Genomic DNA, 23,643 nt, shown 5'->3' on the forward strand with positions numbered 1-23,643 from the left:
AGTTCCATACCAAGACATGTTTTTTTTGTGTCAAAAACCGTGTCCGGAAAATTCACCGACCAACAATTCACCGCTAGGAAAGTTCACCGTCGGAAAAATCACCGACAACAGTTCGATGCGAGGGAGTGAGCGATTGAGTTAGAGTCAGTGAGAGGGAGTGAGTGAGTTACTGAGTCAATAAGCGAAGCAAGCAAGTCAGCCCGTGAGCGAGTGAGTGACCCAGTGAGTAAGTGATTGAACTCTACATCTTACCCCAGGGAGCAAGCAGCTCGCGAGCAGCAATTTAGTGTCCCTGGGATTTATAATAATTACTCCACCGGAACTAATCGGAACTAACATTCTCCCAAGTGATAAGTCCCCCTACAGAGCGTATCCAAGTGATTTGGAAATTTGTCCGGAAATTGTGCTCTGGACCTACGCCGCGCGTCATACAAGTGATCCGTGATTATGTCACGGTTCACTTAAGTAATCTGGGAATGTACCGCGGGTAACTTGAGTAATGTAAAACCGCACTGGAGAACTTTTCCATATGTCACTCAAGGGATCTCTAAATGTGCCACGGATCTCTTAAATGTTCTGGAAGTGTGTCGCGGGTCTCTTAAGTGATCTGTGAGTGTGCCACAGGCCTACTTGCGTGATCTGAAAAAGTTCCATGGACTGCTTAAATAGTCTGGAACTGTGTCACGGGTGACTTCAGCGATCTGTAAATGTGTCGCTTAGTTCATTTTTACAAAATTAGGTTTGAGGGATACAGGCCACATCGTAACCCTCAGGGCCCCATTCGGTCCTCGGGACAAGGGTATACCATGTATGGCTTAGAGGGTGGGTCGCAATGAATTTCTTAAAAATAAATTTTGAGTTCTTAGCCTTGAAATAGCATTGAAATTAACAGAAATGGATTATAATAACAAAGATATTTGCTTTCGAGAAATTTTAATTTTTTCATCTGGGGGTGGGGAAGGGGGCGATGAGCCCCCCCCCCACACGTATGTCTCTGATCCCCCCAATATGCGTAAGCGGTAGGGGTACAGAGCTAACGAAATTTTCCTAACAATGGAGGGGGGGGGGGGGGTTAGAGTTTCACTGACTTTTGCTGACGGGGGGGGGGAGTGAAAATTTGCTGCCATCATACTTGAACGGCCCGTTAGAGAAAGAGCTTGAAAGAAATAAGATAACACCATAGGACATGTAATTTCCCATAAAATAGTTATCTCAGCAGTTTCAATTTTTAGAAAAATGTCCCGTTTTTTTACCTGTTTTCCTTAGGGTTACCAGACGCGTCTCCTTTTTTTATCTCACATTTCAAGCGTCCTTCTAGATTTCAGAGAATTTGCTATTTTATCCTCCTCCTCTCTTTTCAGGTTTCCGGAATTATTTTTCTTTTTCTCTGAGGATTTTTTTTTTTTTTTCACGCTGAAGCATATATTTCGTTATTGACAATGGCATCGGAGTCTGGGATACTGTGGGTGCTCGAGCACCCATGGAAATCTGGGGAGACGGTCTGAGCACCCTCACAGTTGAACCAGAGGAATAAAACTTTCCTATATGAAGATGAAGACGAGCACCTACAGGTTCGAAACACTTCAGACGCCCCTGTTCATTGGTATGAGTGTTTAACATTTGTATTTTTTTTTCTTTCGTTCCACACATGACTAATCGCCATTGGAATTCCCAGAACCAAGAACCCAAGTTGCCTCCAAGCAGGGCAGATGCTATTCTAACCATGGCCCAGCTTGCCCGAGTATAGTATGAAAGACACAGTCCGAAAAAAAAAAACCAGCTCTGAAAGAAGAAAACCGCAACATCCATTTTGGGAATATCTTTGTTTGCTCACCGACAGCAAATGCTGTATACTGAAATACACTATGTATTTAAAATTATATATTATTGTTTTTTGTATATTAATACTGTAAGCATTCCTAGAATATACTCGCATAATTTTGTATACAGTTCACTAAATACGATCTCATTTTAGTTTGAACAGGTCCTGAATTTTTTATATGTTCTCTTCTATATACAGTAATACCCCTCTGAACGGACACAACTCAGGTGCGGTCACCCTTCTTTGCGGGCGATTTTTTTTTTGTCCCGCTGGTGACGGTAAAAGAGAAACTTTACTGTATTATATATACCAAGGCCACGTAACTAGGATTTTTGCTGCTTGGGGCAAACATAATTTTGCAACCTCCCCCCCCCCCCCCCCCCGCCCGCCATCTTTAAAATTTGATAATTTTACATCTTTGTTCCCACTTATAATTGTCCATCCCTAAATTTTTCCACCCTGGCAGTTGACACCTTGTCCTTGTTCTGGCCTTGTATTATACTGCGTACTTGGTTCACAATGGTGGCGAAAAAAATAATACAAATTCTTTTGTCTTCTTGGAAGTTCTTAGTATAATCATTTGTAATGATTATGGAATCACTTATTATGATTCAGGAATTATTTCTAATGACTATGGAATCATTTATAATGACTATGGAATCACATACTGTGATTCTGGAATCAATTCTAATTAGGGCTGGTAATCGATTAAAATTTTTAACTGGTTACTTAAAAATTTTTTAATCGATTAGTCGACCGATTGATCGAACTTCAATCGAATATTTTTTGTAATCAAAACAATAACAGCAATAGATGCTATAAAAATATATATAATTAATTTCTAACGCACTTATTCGGCAGATGTAAACAAATATAGGAATAAAGAAATTGAGGCTATACCCTCTCGAAGCAATTTAATATGCCAAAAATGTTTGTCAAATCCTAGAATTTCTTCTCTCGGTCCAAGAGAGGAAAATAGTCCAAGAACCAAAATCCAAAAGTCTTAGATCTTGTCATTAAAAAAATCAATTATTTTAGTTCAAACACTGATTTCGATCATACTATTGCTTGTTTTCCTAGAAACGCCTCACAAATGGTACTTGTGAGGAGAGATTATTTGATCATTTTTGTGTCGCACCACGGTTATTTTCAGCACACGAAGGTTAATTAGAGCTAGATCAACAATTTATTGCCGATTCGGAACGTCAGCCTTTTCTTTATGCTCACCGAGAAGTTGGGTGCGCTAACCCATCGATGTGGGACTCCCTGCGGTAGCAATTCTTTTTCTGTGGTCATGTCTTCGTTTCTGTTGTTGGGCTAGGAAAGTCTCTGACAAGGACGAACCGGGTATCGAACTCGCGAAAAACATCCCTTGGTATTTTAGGCGAGTACCTTATCGACCTCGGCTACCACGCCAACACCTTCTATAGCAGAAAGCCTTCGTGGGAAGCTCGTGACGTCACCTAATAGTGACGTCTCGTCTATTTCACCTATAGTCATTATATACACCAAAAAAAGGTAAGAATTTCGCATACGTCGGGGCTTGCTATATCCAATGGCTACACGTGAAATGGACGTTTCAGTGACGTCAAGGCTTCGCAGAAAGTGTTGACCACGTCCACATGTGAGGAGAGAAGCTGATGCTTCCAAGAAAATACGAAAAACTACTGTTCATAATCGAGACAATAAATTTTGGTCTTGTCTTCTAAAATTCTCATCAAACTCAATTTTTGAAACTGAAATCACCAGTTTTCGTTGAATTGATTGGAATTTCCCCTGTGCCGAAAAAAAATTTATTAAAAAATATTGTTTCAAATATTTTAAAATATGGTTCCTTATCCAAAATGTTATACAGGGTGTTCTGTTAATGGACCGACAAATTCAGGGGATTGTCAGTAAACATCAAGAGGAACAAATTGCAATGGAACATGGTGTCGCAAACCACGTTGAGAGTGTGAAAATCGCGAAAAACACATGCAGGCTCTGATTCCAGAGGAGATGGAAGGTGGTTGTCAGTTGATCGCCGAATGCGTTCGTGGGTTCGCTCACCATATCTAACGTTACCACCATTTATGTGACGCCTGTGGACACACATTTGAACCAATATCTCATAGCGCTGATTGTCGACGCTGCGGCAGACATCAAAAGCATACATGATATCTTCGAGCGCGTCCGGGAATCGTTTTTACGTCGTTGTAGACCATGCAATGACGTCATCGGCCGCCACTTCCAACAACTCTTGTAATAATTAATCAAATAAATCTTTTTGTAGTTATTATTGTACTTTTTTGTCGTTCCAGCGTGACGTCGAAACCTGCATGCGTTTTTCACGATTTTAACCTTCTTAACGTGGTTTGCGACACCATGTTCCATTGCAATTTTTGTGCCTGTTGATGTCTACTAACAACTCCCTCTCCGAGTTTGTCGGTCCATTAACAGAAATAAAAATACAGGGAATAAATACAGAAAAATACAGGGTAGTATATTGACACATTAATTTAAGACATCTAACCGGTTTCGAATCCAGTTAAATTGCCAACATTTTACGTAATTTTATTCGAACTTTAATCGGATTGATCAAGTAGATCAACTCAAAATTTTTTTCAACTGCGATTAACAATGATCTATAAACCGACTCGAAATTAATCGGACAAGCCCTACCTAAAATAACTCTGGAATGGCAAATGATTTCGTAACCATATATGATTCTCTAATCGCTTACTATGACTGGAATCATGTTACGATTCTCTAATCGCTTACTATGACTGGAATCATGTTACGATTCTGAATCACTTATTATGACTTACGGCCGTATTCACAACACAGTTTAAACTACAATCACAGTTTAAAGGATTAGCGATGGACACACACACACGGACTGGTTAAAATCCTTAATTTAACCAATCCATTTCGATTGTCAATCCTTTCATCTGCGATCGTAGTTTAAACTGTCTTGGTGAATACGGCCGATAGAATCACATATTATGAATTCTGGATTTACATATTATAATTCTGGATTTACGTATTATAATTCTGGAATCACATATTATAATTCTGGAATTACTTACTGTGATTTTGTAATCACATATCATGATTCTGAAATCAGTTGTAATGGATCTGGAACCACATATTATGATTTTGGAATCATATATTATAAAATGAAATTCAACACCAAGCACAGATTCATATATAATCTTTATTCCCATCAGTAAATTCCCAATCCATCATGTGTGCGTGTATATATATTTTTATATGTATATTTACACTATAACTCTTCAACGAACATGATTGCTTGTAACATACACATATAATATACGAACAATTATTTTTTATAGATATTTATATATTATAATTTGGAATAAATATATCGAAAGACACTAAAGCACAAAATATTGTGCAACTGCTCCTTGTTTTCCTGTTCCAATAAATTAGATTGCCATCATGCTCATGATCAGAGGAGGGTTGTGCATTTTTTCAGTTCATTCAAAGGGGTTGTTCATAAGCTCTAAAATTTCTAAGAGCGCAATAAGTATGTTTTTTTTTTCTTCTGTATAATATGCATGTATACAACTGCAAAATAATTTTTTTTTGCTCCATAATTTCATAGTATATTTTATGTACAAAGTGCATAGATTATAGCGGCGTAAGTGCACAATTTAAGGAGTATTTATATATAGTGTGTAGATCTCTATATACTATGGTAGAAGTAAACAACAACAGGTAGAAAGCGGTATAAACGGGTTAGAAAAGTTTATAAATCTTTTTTTTTTTCATGCTAGAAAGTGTTATTTACCGGATGGGTCAAAAATCCAGGTAAATTTTTTGAGAGAGATGGACATTAATTGGAAACTATGACCGCAATTACCATCAGGGAAATTTTTACACGGAATTTTGAACCATCTTGTAAAATGCAGGATGTCCCTCAAGTTCGCAAATACTAGTTTCAAAATTGAAGGAATTCGTATACTTGAAGCGAAAAAGTTGGGCACGGAGGGGTATTTTTTTTTTTGGTAGAAAATTCAAATTTTTCTTGATAGAGGGCACTGCACGAAAAAAGAATCACAGAATTCTATGGAATTTTCTTCAACCTTTTGTGTGTCTGAAATATTCGTTAAACAATATTGAAGCTCTCTCTATCGACAAAAATTTGAACCAACTTTTTTTTTCCTGTTACCAAAGAAAATTACCGTTCCTGTAAATAACTTTTCTGTGTGTATATATAAATGGAATTTGAATATATATAAAATTCCTTCAATTTCAATTAATGTTTAAACTATTGACGAATTTATGGGACACTATGTTTACGATATATCGTCGAAAAAACTTTATTAACATAATTTAAATCTGCAGTTTTTTTTTCGATTATTGTGTGTTTCGATTATTTTTTTTTCGATTATTCTCTCGTTAATGCAAAACCATGCTCGATACAGTAATGTACTAGCTAATCTTCGCTAATACAATAACCGGATTTCGCAAACTGAGTACTGAATTTGCTAATGTACGAAGCACTTTTCCCTCTCACTCTCACGTTAGCGAAAAAAACCAGGTCGAATGCCCAGATTTCCGCGATAAAATTGAAGATTCCCCACAAAAATTTACATTAATTAATTAACAGATTGATTTTATCTAACGAAAATAAGAAATACGTATTTGTTAAATGATAGTTATCACTTTTAGAATATTCAGCTGAATGGAGTTATTTTCCTATATCAACTTCGGCTAATTATAGACCTGGTTTGACACTCCCTGTGTTCCCACTAAACCGAAATAAAGCAACAAATACAGGTTATCCCATAGATCCGTTAATAGTTTAAAAATGATTAAAAATTGAAAGAATTGGCGTATTTGAATATTGTTTGGGAAAAACAATTTTTTTTTGGTGTGGGAGGGGGGAACGCAGTTCAAATTTTTGTCAATAGAGGACATTGCAAAAAAGCAAGTCACAGAATTTTGGACCTGAATATTTTTTTTCTTCTTTTCTGTGTCCGAAACGCTCCAACTGGCGGTTCCTGGCTGTGTTAAAACAACTTCGCCAGTAGTGCTTCATCCACCAATATTAATATCGCAATGAAAACCTTATGTAAGCTCCAATCATGGCCCTCACATCCTGGAGCAGGAACCCTAGGCTGAGACCTTTGATGGGCACCCCAGGCCAGACTTTTCACGGGGACCACTCTATAATTAATTTGTAGCATAAAAAAACAATAATGATGAGAATCATCCCAGGCCCAAGGGCTAGAACCCTATCAGCCCCACCTTTGTGGGGGGGGGGGCATGGCTCCAATAACCGTATAATTCAGAAATGAGGTGTTATTTGCATACGCGCTGTATTCACCAACATGGTTTAAACTATAGCCAAAATGTTTTGATAAGAGATCGAGCCGGATTGCTTAAAAAAATTCAGGTTTTTTAACCAATCTATGTTGATCTCTCATCTCTTATCCAAAAATTGTGACTACAGTTTAAAACATGTCGGTGAATACGGCACTACCCTGCATTTTATGACTACGATTATCATGTTTTCTGTGATTTGCTTTCGTGCAGCGCTCTCCGTCGACAAATACTTAAACTAAATTTTTTCTCAAAAAAAAAAAAACAAGAAAAAAACACCCACGCCTAAACCAACAAACAACAACCCTTCGTGAGAGTAACTTTCCACCAACCGCATTGAAAAACACCAATTCCTTCAATTTTTACGAATTTAAGGGACATTCTTTACTCATTTATATGAAATATCACGGAGTCAGCAGTTGGAATTTTTTTTTTTCGGAATTACTTCCGGAATCCACACGAGAGAGAGAGTTGAACTTGAAGTTATCATGGGATTTCACGCTCGTATAGGTAGGCTAGTTGATTCAGCGTGTTGGCTATGTAAAAATGGTGTCATCAATCTGAAAAACAGTTTCACTTTTCTGAGAACTTGGTATCAAATTGATACAACGAAGAAAGCGATCAACAACTTGATAAGGAATTGATTAGATTTTCGCAGGATTCTCGTCAATTAAAAGACAGAGAGTCACTACGAGCAAAATCAAATGGCCGACAGATGACACTCAGTTTAACAACAAAACGAGCCTTTTAAGAATCTTGTGTGTGTATATATACCATAGCTTGAAAATTTCTCAATAATAAAATAATCAGCAGATAAGGTCGAAAAAGGAGTCTCTCTGTTTTGACACGTAGCACCTTTTTATGACTGAACTGCAGCAGTTAGTGCGGCTACTATCCATACGCACATACTACTCAAACGTCTCAAATGACCATTCGAGGATGAATTTAGGAAGCATTAGGAGAATAATGTAAGGCATATATATAGAAAAAAAGCGAGCAATTGTTCGAATTTTGAATAGCTTTCGCTTTTTCATGAGAGATAAGAGATAGAGAGAATGTATTCTCAGAGTTCGGTTCGATGGCGGAGAAAAATTTTGTAATAACTACACTTGTCTTGTCAAAAAAATGTCTCATACTCGAATAGTTTGAAGGAATCCTTTCAGAGTACGAATTACATTCGTCGCGACATTACCCTGATGAGATCATGAAATACCTCAAAGCTTATTTATTATTTACATCAATGTTTCACCAATATTCTCAGTGAATCGTAGGAACGAAAATGATTCCAAAAACCTGTTTATAAACAGTCATTAAACTCTCTCTTACATAGCTACCAACTTTGAAGAATGTGAATTGGGATGATTTTTGAGGGGATCTCTAAATGCCGTACAAAATCAAATTCAGAAGGGAATTTTCTAGAAAAAAAACAGGGATGTTTCATGGATGAAAATAAAATCCAAAGGCGGGGAAGCGGGAACGTGACACCAGAATAGTCATTGCCAATCAGTGCAAATTCGCCAATCATCACCAAAAACAGCAAGTTAAATTACCCGTCACTGCTACACTCAAATCAAATCCCACCACCAAGAGACATAATAGGTCCATAAAAACATGGACTTAACGGGACGTATGATAATTCCAATAAAACTCATCTCGCCTCTTTGACTGTCGAGAGGTCGAAGTGACGCTGACTGTTGAATTTTGTCTTTTTCCTAATGCTGAGAAATTCAGCTGACATAATTCTGGGCTTTTCCACAATTGCTGACCCTAAGTCCAGCTCAAAAGAAAGTAAACTGCTCAACTTAGATCGTTTTCTCTGAGGATTGCATATTGGGTTAACAGTACAGTAGACCACAAAATGTTTTCCTTTGACGACAGTGTGTACAATATTGATACATTTCCAATGGGCTCAAATTAAATACTTATGTACGAGAAGTTTAGTCTTGTGAGACAAATTAGACTTTACCATCTGTATGCTGCAGCCAATGGCATGACAACTTTTCATGATCTCAAACATTCAATTCATACCAAAGGCAATCTCTTGCAGAGGTTTGCAGTTCAGTCAACTTGCAAGGTTGCATGAATTGGTATTTATTGGTGAAGAATACTTTCTAACCAGGTTGGATGACAGACGCTGCGTATCAACTAGTAAGGGAGAGGGGTGTCACTCTGAGAATACTCGCTCCATCTCTCGTCCTCTACAGTACTTTACGACGCGCAACATTTTTAGCAAGTTGTCTCGGCTTCCCCCGATCGCTTATTGTTCAGAGATTGAATGGAATGAGCTGACTGGGACTTCGGCAGCGGCTCGTCCGGCGAGCTGTCCGACGAAGCTGGTTGTATAGTGACATTGGGAGCCGAAGGAGACGGGCTGATTCCGCCTCCGACCCTGAGTCCGAAATCCTTCCTAGAGTCATCCTCGTCGTTGTCTGTGTCCTCGTTGATGCTGCATAGGTCGTCCAGGCTCATGGTGAGGTTCTCGGAATCCCTGTGCAGTCTCTTTTGTATGATGTTACCCATCAGATGATAATCTGCTTCCTCGGCGTCGTGCAGGATCTCGCTCTCCACAGACAGCAGGTTCTGGTATTCGGAGCTGCTCTGTCTCGAGAAAGATGGCGCGACGAAGCTCGACGATGAAGGTGAGACGACACCGGGCCTGTACTGCCTGGAGATGGAGAAGGCCTCCAGGTCGTCGGTGATGCTTGTGTACTCGCCCCGGGTTAGTGACAGGTGGGGCCTGGGAGGGAACAGAGCATCGTTGGTCTTCCGCAGGCAACTTACAGAAGAAAGGCTTCTTTCGACTGTCGGCTTCCTGGGCAGCAAGTTCGTGGGCCGGTGGTCTTCTAGCTGGGAGATGCTGCTGCCGCGTCGAAGCATGGGAAACTGGGGCGGGGTGGGTTCTTCTACAGATTGCTCGGAGGCCATGCTGGAAGCGAATGTCTCTCGTGCAGCGACGGTACTCTGCCTTCTCATGACACCAAGTCGGTCTATGGCTGTTCGGGACAAGCGGCGTTGGGACCCGGCGGGGTTCTTTGGTCTGTCTCCGTTGGCTGACAGGTTCATCGGAATCGTCGGAGGATCATGTTCTGGGTCAGAAAACTGTACTCTGCTTGGGGAAGACTGCAATGAAAGTAACAGAAAAAAACATCAGAATGAGGCTACACTGAGTGCCTCACGCGCACACACAAACTACGCAGTAATTAACAGCGATATATCTCCTCTTTTCACTACATTGCGGACATGAAAACGTATATTACCCTCTGAGAAATGTCGTGTTCATCATCGTCATCACTGATTATGCGTATGATTTTTGGTGTGTCGACTGACATGGATACTGTAAGAGGGCGCTTGTATGCGTTCTGTTGATCTCCTTCGTCGAAAGGCTCCTCTTCGTCAGTTATGGAAGGCATCGATGGCATCCGGGGTTGGCTCGTGCTAGTGTTGGGTTCGGCCATCGACGTCACGATGTACCTGTGTATAACGGCCAAAGAAGCAGCGGTCTGCTCAGCGAGGTCTTCCAGTTTCGTGAGTCTGAATTCCAGAGTTTTTATACATGCACTGGACTCTTTCTCCCTGTGGTTGATGTCCTCCACTCGCTGAGACATCATCTCGACCCTAACAATTGGAAATAAAAGTGAATTATTAATATTTTTTTGATATAAATATACTGCATGTTAACCTTTGACGCATCTATTATGTCACTTACATTGGCGTATGCAAAGGGGGGGGGGGGCAGTGTTTCCCTTATGACGTGATTATCGTCCTGATTATCGTGTAACTTTTCAATGAAAAAGTCACCCCCCGGAAAAAAATGTGACCCTCCCCCCCAGAAAATCCTGCGTACACTACTGAGACTTGTATATCTAAGCAAGCTTTACTAGATTCATCTACGATAGAGGATGTGGGAATCGGTATTGGGCAGTTGTTCTTATCAAGGGGTCCACGGACTCTTGGGGGTTCTCGAAAAGGTTCTGGAGGTCACGAGAGCTTGGACAAATAAACGATTTACTTATTGTTTTTGCATTATTTTAAGCTGGATATTATATTGTAGAGGAATCCGTGGCCTTCGTTCTATGGGCGGAAAGGGCCAGAGGAATACAAAAGGTTAGAAACCCCTAGTATAAGGTGCCGAAAAATTTTATCGCCAAAATAAGATGCGCTTAACAGCAATTTTCTTGTCAGCCATTTTCGGCGCATGTTCACGAGTCCCTTGCGCCAAAAAGAGCGAAAAGAGTAAAAATGGCCCTTGGAAGTAAGGGGGAAAAATATTTTCCCTTCACACATACAATATCGTTAGAGAGAGAGAGAGAGAAAAAAATAGAGATAAAATAATTTTTTTCCTTCCGTAATTTTCTGTGACTGGAAGGTATAATTTTTATTCACACTTCATGATGAGAGCAAGTTTGCCATATTTTGGCAACTTTTGATTTAGGTGGGAGGGCAATGCACCACGTACAGTCAAACCTCGTTAATGAGTCCCTCTTGGGGGGAGCAAAAATATGACTTAGTAAGCGGAGTGATTCGTTAAACGGAGTAAGCCATAGCTGTGCCAATTCCTACCTGAGGACAATTGGGACTTATAAAAAGTGACCCGGTAAGGGGAGTGACGTGTTAACCGGGTGACGCACTAACGAGGTTCGACTGTATATTTTGAATAAGCGGGCGTGACCGATACCATCTATAGCAGAAGGCCTCCACGCGAAGCTCGTGACGTCACTTAAGAAGGTCATCTCACCTATAGCCATTCAATATAGTAGATAGACGCATGCGCCATCTTTACCCTTTTTTGTAGTATACCGAATGGCTATAGGTGAGATGGCCTTCTTCGATGACGCTACGGGATTCGAGCGGAAGCCTTATGCTATAGACGGGATTGGCGTGGCCCATGGTTTTATTTCAAAAAAATGTTTTTGTCTTGAGATGTATTTCCTCCCCACTCATTTTGGCGGTAGCGTTAGCCAGGATATAGTTACAAATTTTTACTACACCTTTCGGTAGTGAATCTGACTTGTTCCTCTGTTGAATGGTTGAGTTTTGTCTCCTTCTCACGGAAATAACCTTCCACACATTCCTGCTCGAAATCGTAGATGTTCTGGACGTCACTTTCCGAAAGAAAGAGTTCTGGAAAAAATCAAGATCAATTTTACACAATTGGCGAAACTACTACTACGTATTTTCATCTTCCTAAATGTTAATACACATTTCCTATGCATCAATACATGCATAGATGGCAAAGAAGTCGATTCACGGTGGACACCAGAAGCATATTTTCACTGAGGTTTAGAGGGCATTAGCGAATTTGAGAAATGAGTGGTCAAGAAAATAAATACAATGCGAGAAGGCGACGGCAAAAACTTGTATAGCCCACGGGCGCCATAAATCCGATTCTGCCTAGAGAGTGAGGCACGAGGTCAGTGAGTGACCTAGAGAGGTTGTGGTAAGTGTGCGAGTGACTTAGAAGGCGAGGTCCGTGAGTGACCGAAAGAGTTACTCAGAGAGTTTGCAAGCATTTGAATGACGTAGAGAGCAAGGGAATGGGTTAGTGAGCAGCTAAAGAGGACGTTGAGAGTTCCGAAGCGTGTGAGTGATCAAAAGCGCGACCCAGAAAGCAAGGGAACAAGTCAATGATCGACTAAAAGAATGGCATACCGAGTGAGAAACCATCTGAATGGATATGTCCCAAAGATTACCTATAGAGTGAGGGAGCACATCAGTTATTGACCAATAGCGTGAGGGAGCACATCAGTTATTGACCAATAGCGTGAGGGAGCACATCAGTTATTGACCAATAGAGTGATGGACCAAATTATGACAAAAAGAGTGACATAGAGAGCAAGTGGCCAAGCAAGAGAGTGACCTAGAGATTGAGAGACCAAGTCAGCGACTGACTAAAAAAGTGACCAAAAAAAAAACTACCAAGATCAAGGATATGAGTGACAAAAAGAGTGAGTAATCCGTGAATGACAAAAAGAGTGAGTAAACCGTGAATGACAAAAAGAGTGAGTAATCCGTGAATGACAAAAAGAGTGAGTAATCCGTGAATGACAACAAAAAGAGTGAGTAATCCGTGAATGACAAAAAGAGTGAGTAATCCGTGAATGACAAAAAGAGTGAGTAATCCGTGAATGACAAAAAGAGTGAGCAGGGCGTCAATGACAGAAAGAGTGGCCTAGAGCGTGTGCAAGCATGGAAGTGACAAAAACAGTGCGCAAGCATATGAACGACAGAAAGAGTGACCTAGAAAGCAAGGAACCAAATCAGCAAGCGACGAAAAAAAGTGACCTAGAAAGTAAGGAACCAGCTTGGTAAGGAACTGAAAGAGTGACCAAAAAAGTGACCAACAGCTTATACAAGTATGTAAGTGACATAAAGAGTACGCAAGCATGTTAGTGACAAAAAGAGTGCGCAAGCATGTGAGTGACATAAAGAGTACGCAAGCATGTTAGTGACAAAAAGAGTGCGCAAGCATGTGAGTGACAAAAAGAGTGCGCAAGCATGTGAGTGACAAAAAGAGTGCGCAAGCATGTGAGTGACAAAAAGAGTGCGCAAGCATGTGAGTGACAAAAAGAGTGCGCAAGCATGTGAGTGACAAAAAGAGTGCGCAAGCATGTGAGTGACAAAAAGAGTGCGCAAGCATGTGAGTGACAAAAAGAGTGCGCAAGCATGTGAGTGACCTAGAGAGCAAGAAACCAGATCAGCGAACCACGAAAAAAGTGCCTTCGAAAGTGTGGGATCAGCTCGGTAAACAACTAAAAGAGTGACCAAAAAGGTGACCAACAGCGTATGCACGTATGTAAGTGACAAAAAAAGAGTGCGCAAGCATGTGAGCGACAGAAAGAGAGCAAGGGACCAAGTCAGTAAAGCGACCAAAAGAGCGATCTAAAGAGTGAGGGACAACACCAGCGAAAGACTAAAAAACGTGACCAAGAGCGTATGCAAGTATGTGTGAGTGATCAAAAGAGTGATTTACAGACAGAGAGGCGGTGTGGGCTCAGTTGGCTATAGTCTAGAGCAGAAAGTTTGAGTAATGAGCGGGTCCAGAAAAATTCGGCTAGAATGGCGGAAAAATTTAAGTAGCTCATAGGCAGAAAAAAAAACCATGAATCACCCTCTGATGGACAACGGAGTCAGTCTTCTTGCTGCAATTCTGATATTCTTCTTTAGGAAATACTTTAGTGTTAAACTGCTAGAAGAGACAACAGAAACTCACTCAAGCCATGATCGAAGGATTCCTCAACACCCTTCCAACGAGTGAAGACATATTTAACCGAAAGGTGGATGTGGGAGAATATTATGAGCGGCGGAGGTAGAAGCGGCTTCTGCTCGTACTCCATGACGACCTTGAAGCGTTGACTTTTCCACACTTGTTGCGACATGGCATTCACTTCGAAGAAAATGTTGCTGCAGGAAGGAAATCAAAGTGAAATGATGAGTTTCACATTTTATGCAATCAGATCAAGATATTTAAAATGGATCACATATAAAGGAAATGATTAGCACAGCACAAATACATGAATGCATTTCTCCCAATTCGTACAGCCACTTCTACTGCTACTCACCCTTTCTTTCTTTCAAACTGATCGCAACTCTGGTGTGTCGCATTGCGTGATTTACTACCGAGTGAGTTGTGCTGGATGTGTGTGTGTGTGTGTGTGTGTGTGTGTGCGTGCGCGTGCGTGCGCGCGTGGGTATACCTAACAGTCTGAGTGCGTAGTGTTGTGTTTGATTTTTTTTTTCTGTGTGCTTGTGTGTTGGTCAAGTAGTGATTGTGATGGACTTGCATCGCGAGGTGCCGGGTTCGAACCCCACTGGTGCTACAGTGGTGGTCGGCTGAAGTTGGTTTTCCTGTGGTTCCCAACTTCGAGGCGCAAATGCGAGTCGATTTCCTCGTCTCGCCACCAAGGAAATCGACAACAGGTGTACAATGGCACAAATATTCAATCATAGCACTTCACTCACTTCACTTCTGAAATATAGATGACAGTATTGAAAAATCAGACAACACTAAGCAGACTGTTAGGTACACACACTTATACTTCCGGCACAACTCACTGGAATGATTTTTTTCTCTGTGCTGCCATCTATATTTCAAAAGTGAAGTGTAATGATTGAATATTTGAGTCATTGTAGGACTGTTGTTCTCTGAGGCGAAACTTTTTAACGGGGATATCGTCTCGCATTCGGGCTTCGAAGTTGGGAACCATGGAAAACCCAACTTCAGCCGACCATCACTGTGGCAACAATGGGGTTCGAATCTGGAATGGGGCGTCGCATCACTCTTCCATCATGGCCCAAATCCTTTGGGGGACCAGCTTAAATCCCCCATGGGGACAAAGCGGATACATGGTTGGTTTGGTTGGTTGGTTCTCGCGATGCGAGTCCATCACTATGACCACTAGGCCACCACAGAGGCCTACTACTTAATCGTACATCATGCACATCTTACACATTCATTTACGGATTTTCTGACACATAAGTACAGGCCGGGACGTGTGTCCTGAGAATGTACGCGTGGCCCTAACGTAATTATGTTGTTACTATAGTTGTGCTTGTTTTTGTTCTGCTGGTGTTGCCATCTGTCTTCTATGTTTTGAAATGAACATGATCAATGATTGAGTTTTCATGTTATGTACATATCATGTTGAAGAACTGCTTGCTCTCTGTGGAGAGACTTTTTCAAATGGGAGAACGTCTCTCTCTCTCTCTCTCTCTCACACACGCGCGCGTGCGCTCGTTTATCGAAGTTGGAAAACTACTATTACTACTTAACCGTACATGCACCTTGTACGCATTCCTCTACGGAATTTCTAAAGTTGGTTTTTCCCAACTTCAAGGTGCGAATGCGGGCCGATCTCCCCGTTGAAATGTCTCGCCACAGAGAACAACAGGCCTACAACGTTTCAAATATTCAATCACATTGTACTTCACTCATAATTTGAAGCAGCACTGAAATATCAGACACAACACTAGCTACATACTCAGACTGTTAAGTGCACTCGCTTTGTTCCAGACTCTGCCACGAAGCAGGACTGAAAGAGATCTCGGCAACGGGATAAGTCCTTTGGCGTTCATTCATGCCGGTCCGTAAAACTATTTCTAAATATTCATCTTTTGCCGATCAGCAAATTATCTCTCCTATTTATTTATATTATCCTATTGCTTTTCACTTTTATTGCTCTTGGAGACCCCTAATTCCCCCCCCCCCCGGTTCCGCAGAATAATTATATTATATTAAAAAAAGCAAAACATTTCGTCAAGAATATCATGGAAAGCCAGGTTTGCCATCATTGTCCCATAAATGTCCCAAAATGCATTTATTTAAAAAGAATTTTTAAGCCAACTCTGTTGCATACACATGGTAAATTCATAGTGTGTGTAATAATAGACACATAAATTCATAGGTGTATTTTAATGAATGATAAAATAATATCTCACTTGAATACTGCGATGAGAAGATTCACGAGTAGGATATTCGCAATCAGTAAGTAAATTGCCATGATGACAGGATTGATCCACATTCCAGAGCGGCAAGGCGTTTCTCCTTCCCCGTCTCCACAATGAGCTTCACAGAAAAATTTAAAAAAAATTAAAACATTGGAAACAGTTTGATGAATTTTATTGCTAGCTGGAACCAGCGGCTACGCTCGCGTGGATTTGGTCATCTGAAAATTGTTCTACAGTCATGCTCTCCCATATAACATTTGCTCTCTCCGTTAGGAGTTAAAAGTTTCAGAAATCCCGTCGTAGTGATTCTCTGTATTATAACATACAATACTCACCAAATTTCATATTTATAGCTTCTTCTGTTTGGATTTGGCGATGATTGCGCTATATAAACTTTAAACCCCCCCCCCTTCCCCCCCACATATGACCCCCTCTTAGATGTTGGATTTTGAAATATCCCTTTTTAGTGAGCCTCAACATTACAAACTAAAACGACTGACCAGATTTCATAATTATAGCTTCAGCTGTTTCGGCTAGGCGTGATGTCTCTATGTAACCTTTGAATCCTCTTTTGACCCCCTTAGGGGTAGAATTAAAAAAAAAAACCCTTCTTAGTTTGTTTTTACGTCATGAAATAAAACTACCAACCTAATTTCATAATTATAGATCCAGCAGTTTCGGCTCGGCAATATTTCTCTATGTAACCTTTGAATCCTTTATGCCCCCCTTAACCCGGGTTTTCCCAGGAGCCAGGAGCGCGCCTGCGCTGATTGGTTTAAAAACCTGAATTTCAGGTTTTTAACCAATTCCCTCCTTCACGCTACACATGGCGCAGAAATCCTACTAATAGGAAAACCCGGCTTAGGCCGAATTTTGAAAAACCCTTTCTTAGTGGGTCTTCATTTCTCCATGAAATGAAACTGCTGAGCAAATTTCATATTCATAACTTCGGTGGATTCGGCTCGGTGATGATGAATCTGTGAATCAGCCAGTCCATCAGTGAGCCAGTCAGGACATGCCATATATATAGATTAGTGGTAGCAGACACACATTCATTCGAAAATGCTCATTGATCACTTTACAGCGCAAAAACTCTGCCGTCAACAGCATTTTGTAACTTAGTTTTTGTTCCTGGGTAGCCAACCTCATTTCCCAATGATTTATGACTAAAAATAACTAGGAAGAGGTAAATTATTGTTGTTTTTACGATCAAATACACCTAAAACGCAGGAAAGTATCAAGGAAAAACTGCGCAATATATATAAAAATGACAGTTCTTCCCCTAGATTTACTATTTATTGATCTGACAAATGATAAATACCCGAGGGTGACTATATTTTATTGAAAATAAAGTGGGATATGCAGTGAAACGTCACAATCAATCATCGAAAAGGTCATCAAATTGTTTCCCATTAAAAAAACTAAAGTTAAGCTAAACAAAAAAATAGCTGGTTCCGAGACCGAAAACTGCAGATATACAATTCAACGGTGTAATCGCATTCACGGAGTATCCTTATTCGGTATTGTGTCGTATTGATTTACCGCCAGATTCTATTGATTTATAGCCGATTTTTATTAATTCATTGCCGATTTTTATTAATTCATTGCCGATTTTTATTAAGTTTTTTACTGGTTTTATGCATGTGATTAGTATTATATTTAATACATTCTATTTTGATTTGATTGTATTGGCTGGAACTCGCTGTATGACTGCACCTGCCCATGTATAAAGATTTGAATTTGCTGCCAGTGATGTACTTTCAATACTCAATAAATCTCCGGAGGCACTCCAGTTCCCATGGGAGGATGTACTTAACCCACCCTGTGTGATAGAGCCTGGGTGTGTCTCGGTTCTATCGGTATTGTGTCATAGGCTATATTGAAATTTTTGGAACAAATACTCTAATGTTTCGCTTATTTCGCATGACCGATCTCCGAAAAGTACGAATGCTACAAGAATGTATACACATAAAATTAATATTAAGTAATTTGACATCTCCTTAGATGAGAAATTAAAACACCTGCAATGTGTCTCCTACGTTTACGTGGCAGAGATTAAAAGAGGGGGGGGGGGCTTTATTACAGTAAAGAATGTGTTGGAATACAAAGCACTTCCCAAGGAAAAAACTCAAATATACTACTGAAAAAGAAGGTTGTGATATATTTGTTTGCAGGGTTAATGGCTTCCTATAGGTAATCACAAAACCATAAACCATCTTGAGCTCGTGGAAAAACATATATAATCTATGAAAAATGGAATTCCCAATGTCTCTCCATGTGGGACATCACATCCTCCACGCTCATCTGAACAAATTCAAAGAAAACATGGGTGCTTACTTAAAAAGAGCACCTTTATCAAAGAATTCTCGACTAGAAGCACCCATATATCAGGGAGAACACATCGAAAATATCGCGACGATTACTTTTTGAAGCTAAAACGTGAAAATGAAGCGCATATTGGAGTATAGACAGGGAGAAAAGCCCAATAATTTTTGAAACTTCAATTCTAATTTTATTTTCTGTAAACTGTCCAGAAACGTGACTCATACTCCAGAAGTTATTTACAGTTTTTAAAATTATTGTCAGAGTGCGAAAAACGTTTTCCGTCATTTTCAATGTTCCAGTCAACCAATCAGCAAATGGCAAATGACCATTTCACAAATATCGATTCTCCCCTTACCACGGAAGCAAATGTGTTTGAGGGGAAAATAACCACCATTTTCACAAGTATTCAGGTTAGGGGGGAGACACGTGACGTTCGAATGAAAATTTCTTACTACTGTACATTTCTTGCTAAATATGCTTTAATGACATTTCGGTATCAATATAATGACAATTTCAGGTGTCTTAGTTCAGTCACTTTTATCATCAAGGACGTAAACACCTGTGGGATAAATTCAAACAAGCTCTCTCTCTGTTTTCTTCCCTCTCTCCTCACGATCGCGAAGCTTTGTCGTGACCCTACGAAGTTGTTCGTTTTACCTTCCTTCAATTATCAGTGATTTTTTTCTACACATATGATGCATTCTTCCACTATATACATATAAGAGTGAAAGAAAATAGGTGGGGGTGAGGGTAAGACGAGAAAAATCTCTACTTCGTATACCTACTTTCTTCTCTCTATCCTCTTTCTTATCTGTTCTTATCTATTATACTTTTCTATTTTCATGTGCTTTTTTCCCTTCCTTTTCTTTTCCTTTTTTTCCCCTTTACCTTCTTTCCTGTTTTCTAACGTGCACTTGGGTGAGAATATTTATCACCAATTCGTCAAATAGAGATCATCTGAATTTCTCGCCAATACCTTGTAAGTGAAAGGAGTTTAAAAAAAAAATGTATTTCAACTAGCTTGGCACCTTATTTAGACACCAAGAGGCGCCAAACCTGAACTCTCATTTTTGGTCCCCTGCGTCTCAAATTTCATTGAAAAGCATAATTTTTTTTCTTCATATTTTGCAGGCATATATCAATGATTTGTATTCATTTTACTGTTTCAGTTTATATTCCTGATGATTTTGGTAAAAAAAAAAGTTGAAAATCATGAAAACTTTGCAAATTTCAGCCATAAAAACAGGTTTACTTATTGTTTATTCATTTTAATGGTTCCCTCATAATACAAAATATATGCTACAAATCATAGATAGACGCCTAAAGAGCAAAATAAAAGAAAAATTGATGCTTTTCAATGAAATTTGAGACACAGTGGGAAAAAAAAAACAAAAAAAAACCAAAAAAAAACCGACCGTTACAGTTTGGCAGGCGCCGCTTGGTGTCTAAATAAGGCGCCAAGATTGTTGAGAAACACATTTCTTTAAACCAGTGATTCCCAACGTGGGTGTTAACACCCCCTGGGGGGCGATGGAATGTTCCAGGGGGGCGGTAGAAGCTACGAGTATAACATAGGATCCTATGGGTTAGATTGCGTTGGGGGGCGATGGGAGAGAAAAATTTCTGAAGAAGAGGGCGATGAGGCAAAAAAGGCTGGGAAACTATGCTTTAAACTAAGAGACTTGAAATTATTATATTGATACTGAAATGTCATTGAGAAGCATTTCTTGAAAGAAATATACAGTAATAACGAATTAGTGTCCCCCCTGTAAGCAAACACAGAAATAACAATTTATAGCAAGGAAAATTTTTTTTTTTTTTTTTGCTACATAATCAAAACATGACAAAACTCAGCAGAAATAATCATTAAAAAAAAAAACCAACACAACAACACTTCATGGGAAAAAATAATGAGTGAACACATGATAGATGCGGGAGAACTCACGATCGATTTTATCTTCGAATACTTCTCCGTATAGCATGAAGTAAGGCATGTAGAAGATCTGTCCGACCAATAGCCAAGATGGTTCTTCTTCGGGGTTCAAGATGCCCTGTCTTGCAACGCCGTAGCTCATAAGTACCACGAGCAAGAGCACCACGAAGTAAATCATGTCGATGACCTTATGAGGAAAAACAAAAAGAAGAATCTTACCATGGAATTATAATCAGCATTTCGTGTTGCAGAAATCCTGAAATATCTCATATATATTTTCGGGCTATACCAAATTTCTATTGAACAATCTGGAGATAGTTTTGAAATAATACTGCTAAATATTAGTTATTACCAGTGGCGTATTTACAGTGGGGGCTCAGCGGACTATAGCCAGGGTGGCAAGTTCAGAGGGGCGGCAAATTTGCGGAATGAGTGGCCGAAAAAGTTATTAGAATTGGAGGAGGAGACGAAAACATTTGTGTGAACCTCAATAAATCCGCTTCTGCCCATAAAACAAGAGCCCTGTGAATGAGCGAAAGAGTGACCTGGAGAGTTTGCAAGCACGTGAGTGAGCAAAACAGTGACATACAGAGCGAGGGATCAGGCTAGTGAGTGACCTAGTGCAAGCCTGTGAAGGACCAAAACACTGACCTAGCGGGGGTAAAAGCAGGCGAATGACCTAGAGCATTTGTAAAACATCTCTATTCCTTCCTTCTACTAACCTTCCGTAGATTTTCCTCTATCTGTGGTGAGACCAACGTATTTTGACCATTGAATTCATTTTTCAACGAAATAATGATCAATGGCGGAAAATACGCCTTTACCAGTCGTGCGACCCTTCTATGGGTGACAAATTAAGGAGATTTTCGTGGAATTCTAGCACTGATGACCCGCGCGGAAGGAGAGCGCCAATCCTAATCGGAGGTTGGAAGGCCGATCCCTCAATCATCGAATATTTTATTGATGGGGGGGGGGGGGTCTCACTCTCTCAATGTTACAATTACTTCATCAAACACCAACTCTGGCCATATCGCAATTTACTGCCATTAATGAGTTGGGCTGGAAACGAAGGTACCATCTATCGGTGGTCGCCTCAAGCTCGTTGGGAAAATATCTTATATACATTCTCCCCTGGGTTTGAACCTGGGACCGTGACAGAAACCTTCATGGTGGTAAACTAGCATCTTACCTCCAAGCCACTCGAGCGTTAATATCACAACTGACAATATTAGTGTACCTACTTTTTAAAGTTATTTTAAATATTTTTTTAATTCTTTTTTTCTTTTTTTTAAATCCGCCATTACCATTTTCTTTCGCGTACCCCATGAGGCACCCCCGGTTGGGAGCCGATGTTCTACGGTGACGAGGAGTCGTACTTGAAAAATAAATAACGACGAAAACTCACCATCTTCCCTATCATGGTCACATACGGACCCAGGTATTTATTGACGCTCAGCAGGTCCAATGACCGTATGTACCAATACATTATGTCCAAGCAGAAGATGACTCTGCCAGTGTCTTTGGTCGACGGATTCAGTCTGAGAGAGAGGCCGACCCAGAAGAATATGATGACGCACAAGTCGCACGGATTCCATTTCTTTTCCATCCACACGGCGATCTTCTGACCGAAATTCACTGGCTCCGAAGCTATTATCTGCGTAAATGCCAAAGATTATACATAACAAAACTTAATATTTAATAATAACAATAATAATAATCACAACTATGCTTTGTGTACTCTATTACGGTACGACAGCGACTGCAATAATTGATGCATCCTTGAAAAATTTCTATTGATCAAAGTCAGCGGTTCTCAACCTCTTTTCACTCGCGGAGCCCTATCCATTATATAATTTCTATGGCAGAGCCCTGTGTGACTCAAAGAGCCCTTTTTCGTACAAAATTATGTACAGGTCTGGACACTCATATCCGCACCGTGCCCGACACGTGCGTCGGCCGAGTGTAGGTCATCACACGGTCAAAGAATAATTCTTTGCTAAGCAATGCAGCCGTTCACACATATCCGCACCGTCACCGCACCGCGTCCGCACCGTCACCAACTAGTTTATTTTATATTTTTACGGTGACGGTGCGGTCTCGGGAGAGAGAGAGAGCGCAGATTTTTTTTATAAAAGAGGAGAGAGCTCATTTATTTTATGTCGCTTCTCAATTTTCATCAATTGCTGAATTATTAATTCCATTTATTTCTTGATTTTAATCAATTTCCGCATTATTACTTTTATTAATTCTGAATTTTCAAAAGTTCTGGGATTATTTCTTCCGTTAATTCTAAATTTTAATCTATTCCGAAATTATTTCTTTCATTAATTCTGAATTTTCATTGGTACTGAAATAATTTCTTTCAATTATTTTTAATCCATCGATTCTAAAGTTTTCCTTAATTTTTGTGTTAATTCACATTTGTGTAGTTATTATATATATTTTTTTTGTATGGGGGTATTTCTTAGCGTTCGCGTATATTCAGTATGCCGATTCCCACTTCCCACAAAATATATGAAATCTTGTTAAAGAGAGGGGGTGTCCTAAACATTTTTCGTGCCCCGAAATTGTTTAGACGCACCTGGCCTCGCTACTGTGGTACTAGCGTAATATGTAGAAAACATATGGATAAACATTTTCACAACTTTGATGGGAAAACAAAGTTTAAAATTATGTTTCACATAGCATATAACGAAATTTTGCCGGGGAGATTTTTGTTAAAATAATAATGTAAACTGGGAAAACTAACTGGGTTTAATTTCCGATGCTCTATAAATGAATCATTGTT

At 39.9% G+C, this 23,643-nt stretch overlaps 1 protein-coding gene across 2 annotated transcripts in view; it reads right to left on the bottom strand.

Annotated features, from left to right (window-relative positions):
- Positions 1-5,572: 5,572 nt before the first annotated feature.
- Trpm (transient receptor potential cation channel, subfamily M) overlaps positions 5,573-23,643 on the bottom strand; it is a 343,617-nt gene continuing 325,546 nt past the window's right edge. For both annotated transcript variants that reach the window (XM_089247633.1, XM_089247634.1), the window contains exons 20-26: positions 22,261-22,509; positions 20,868-21,042; positions 16,589-16,715; positions 14,364-14,554; positions 12,142-12,274; positions 10,411-10,768; positions 5,573-10,273 (exon numbers count right to left, since the gene is read on the bottom strand). In XM_089247633.1, coding sequence (XP_089103759.1) covers positions 9,380-10,273; positions 10,411-10,768; positions 12,142-12,274; positions 14,364-14,554; positions 16,589-16,715; positions 20,868-21,042; positions 22,261-22,509 — 2,127 coding nt within the window. In that variant the 3' untranslated portion in view covers positions 5,573-9,379. The remainder of the gene's footprint in view (positions 10,274-10,410; positions 10,769-12,141; positions 12,275-14,363; positions 14,555-16,588; positions 16,716-20,867; positions 21,043-22,260; positions 22,510-23,643) is intronic.

This window comes from Pholcus phalangioides, unplaced genomic scaffold, assembly GCF_987345545.1.
Source record: "Pholcus phalangioides strain wild (caught in Gottingen) unplaced genomic scaffold, Ppha-v1.0 ptg000018l_1, whole genome shotgun sequence".
Classification (NCBI taxonomy): Eukaryota; Metazoa; Arthropoda; class Arachnida; order Araneae; family Pholcidae; genus Pholcus; species Pholcus phalangioides.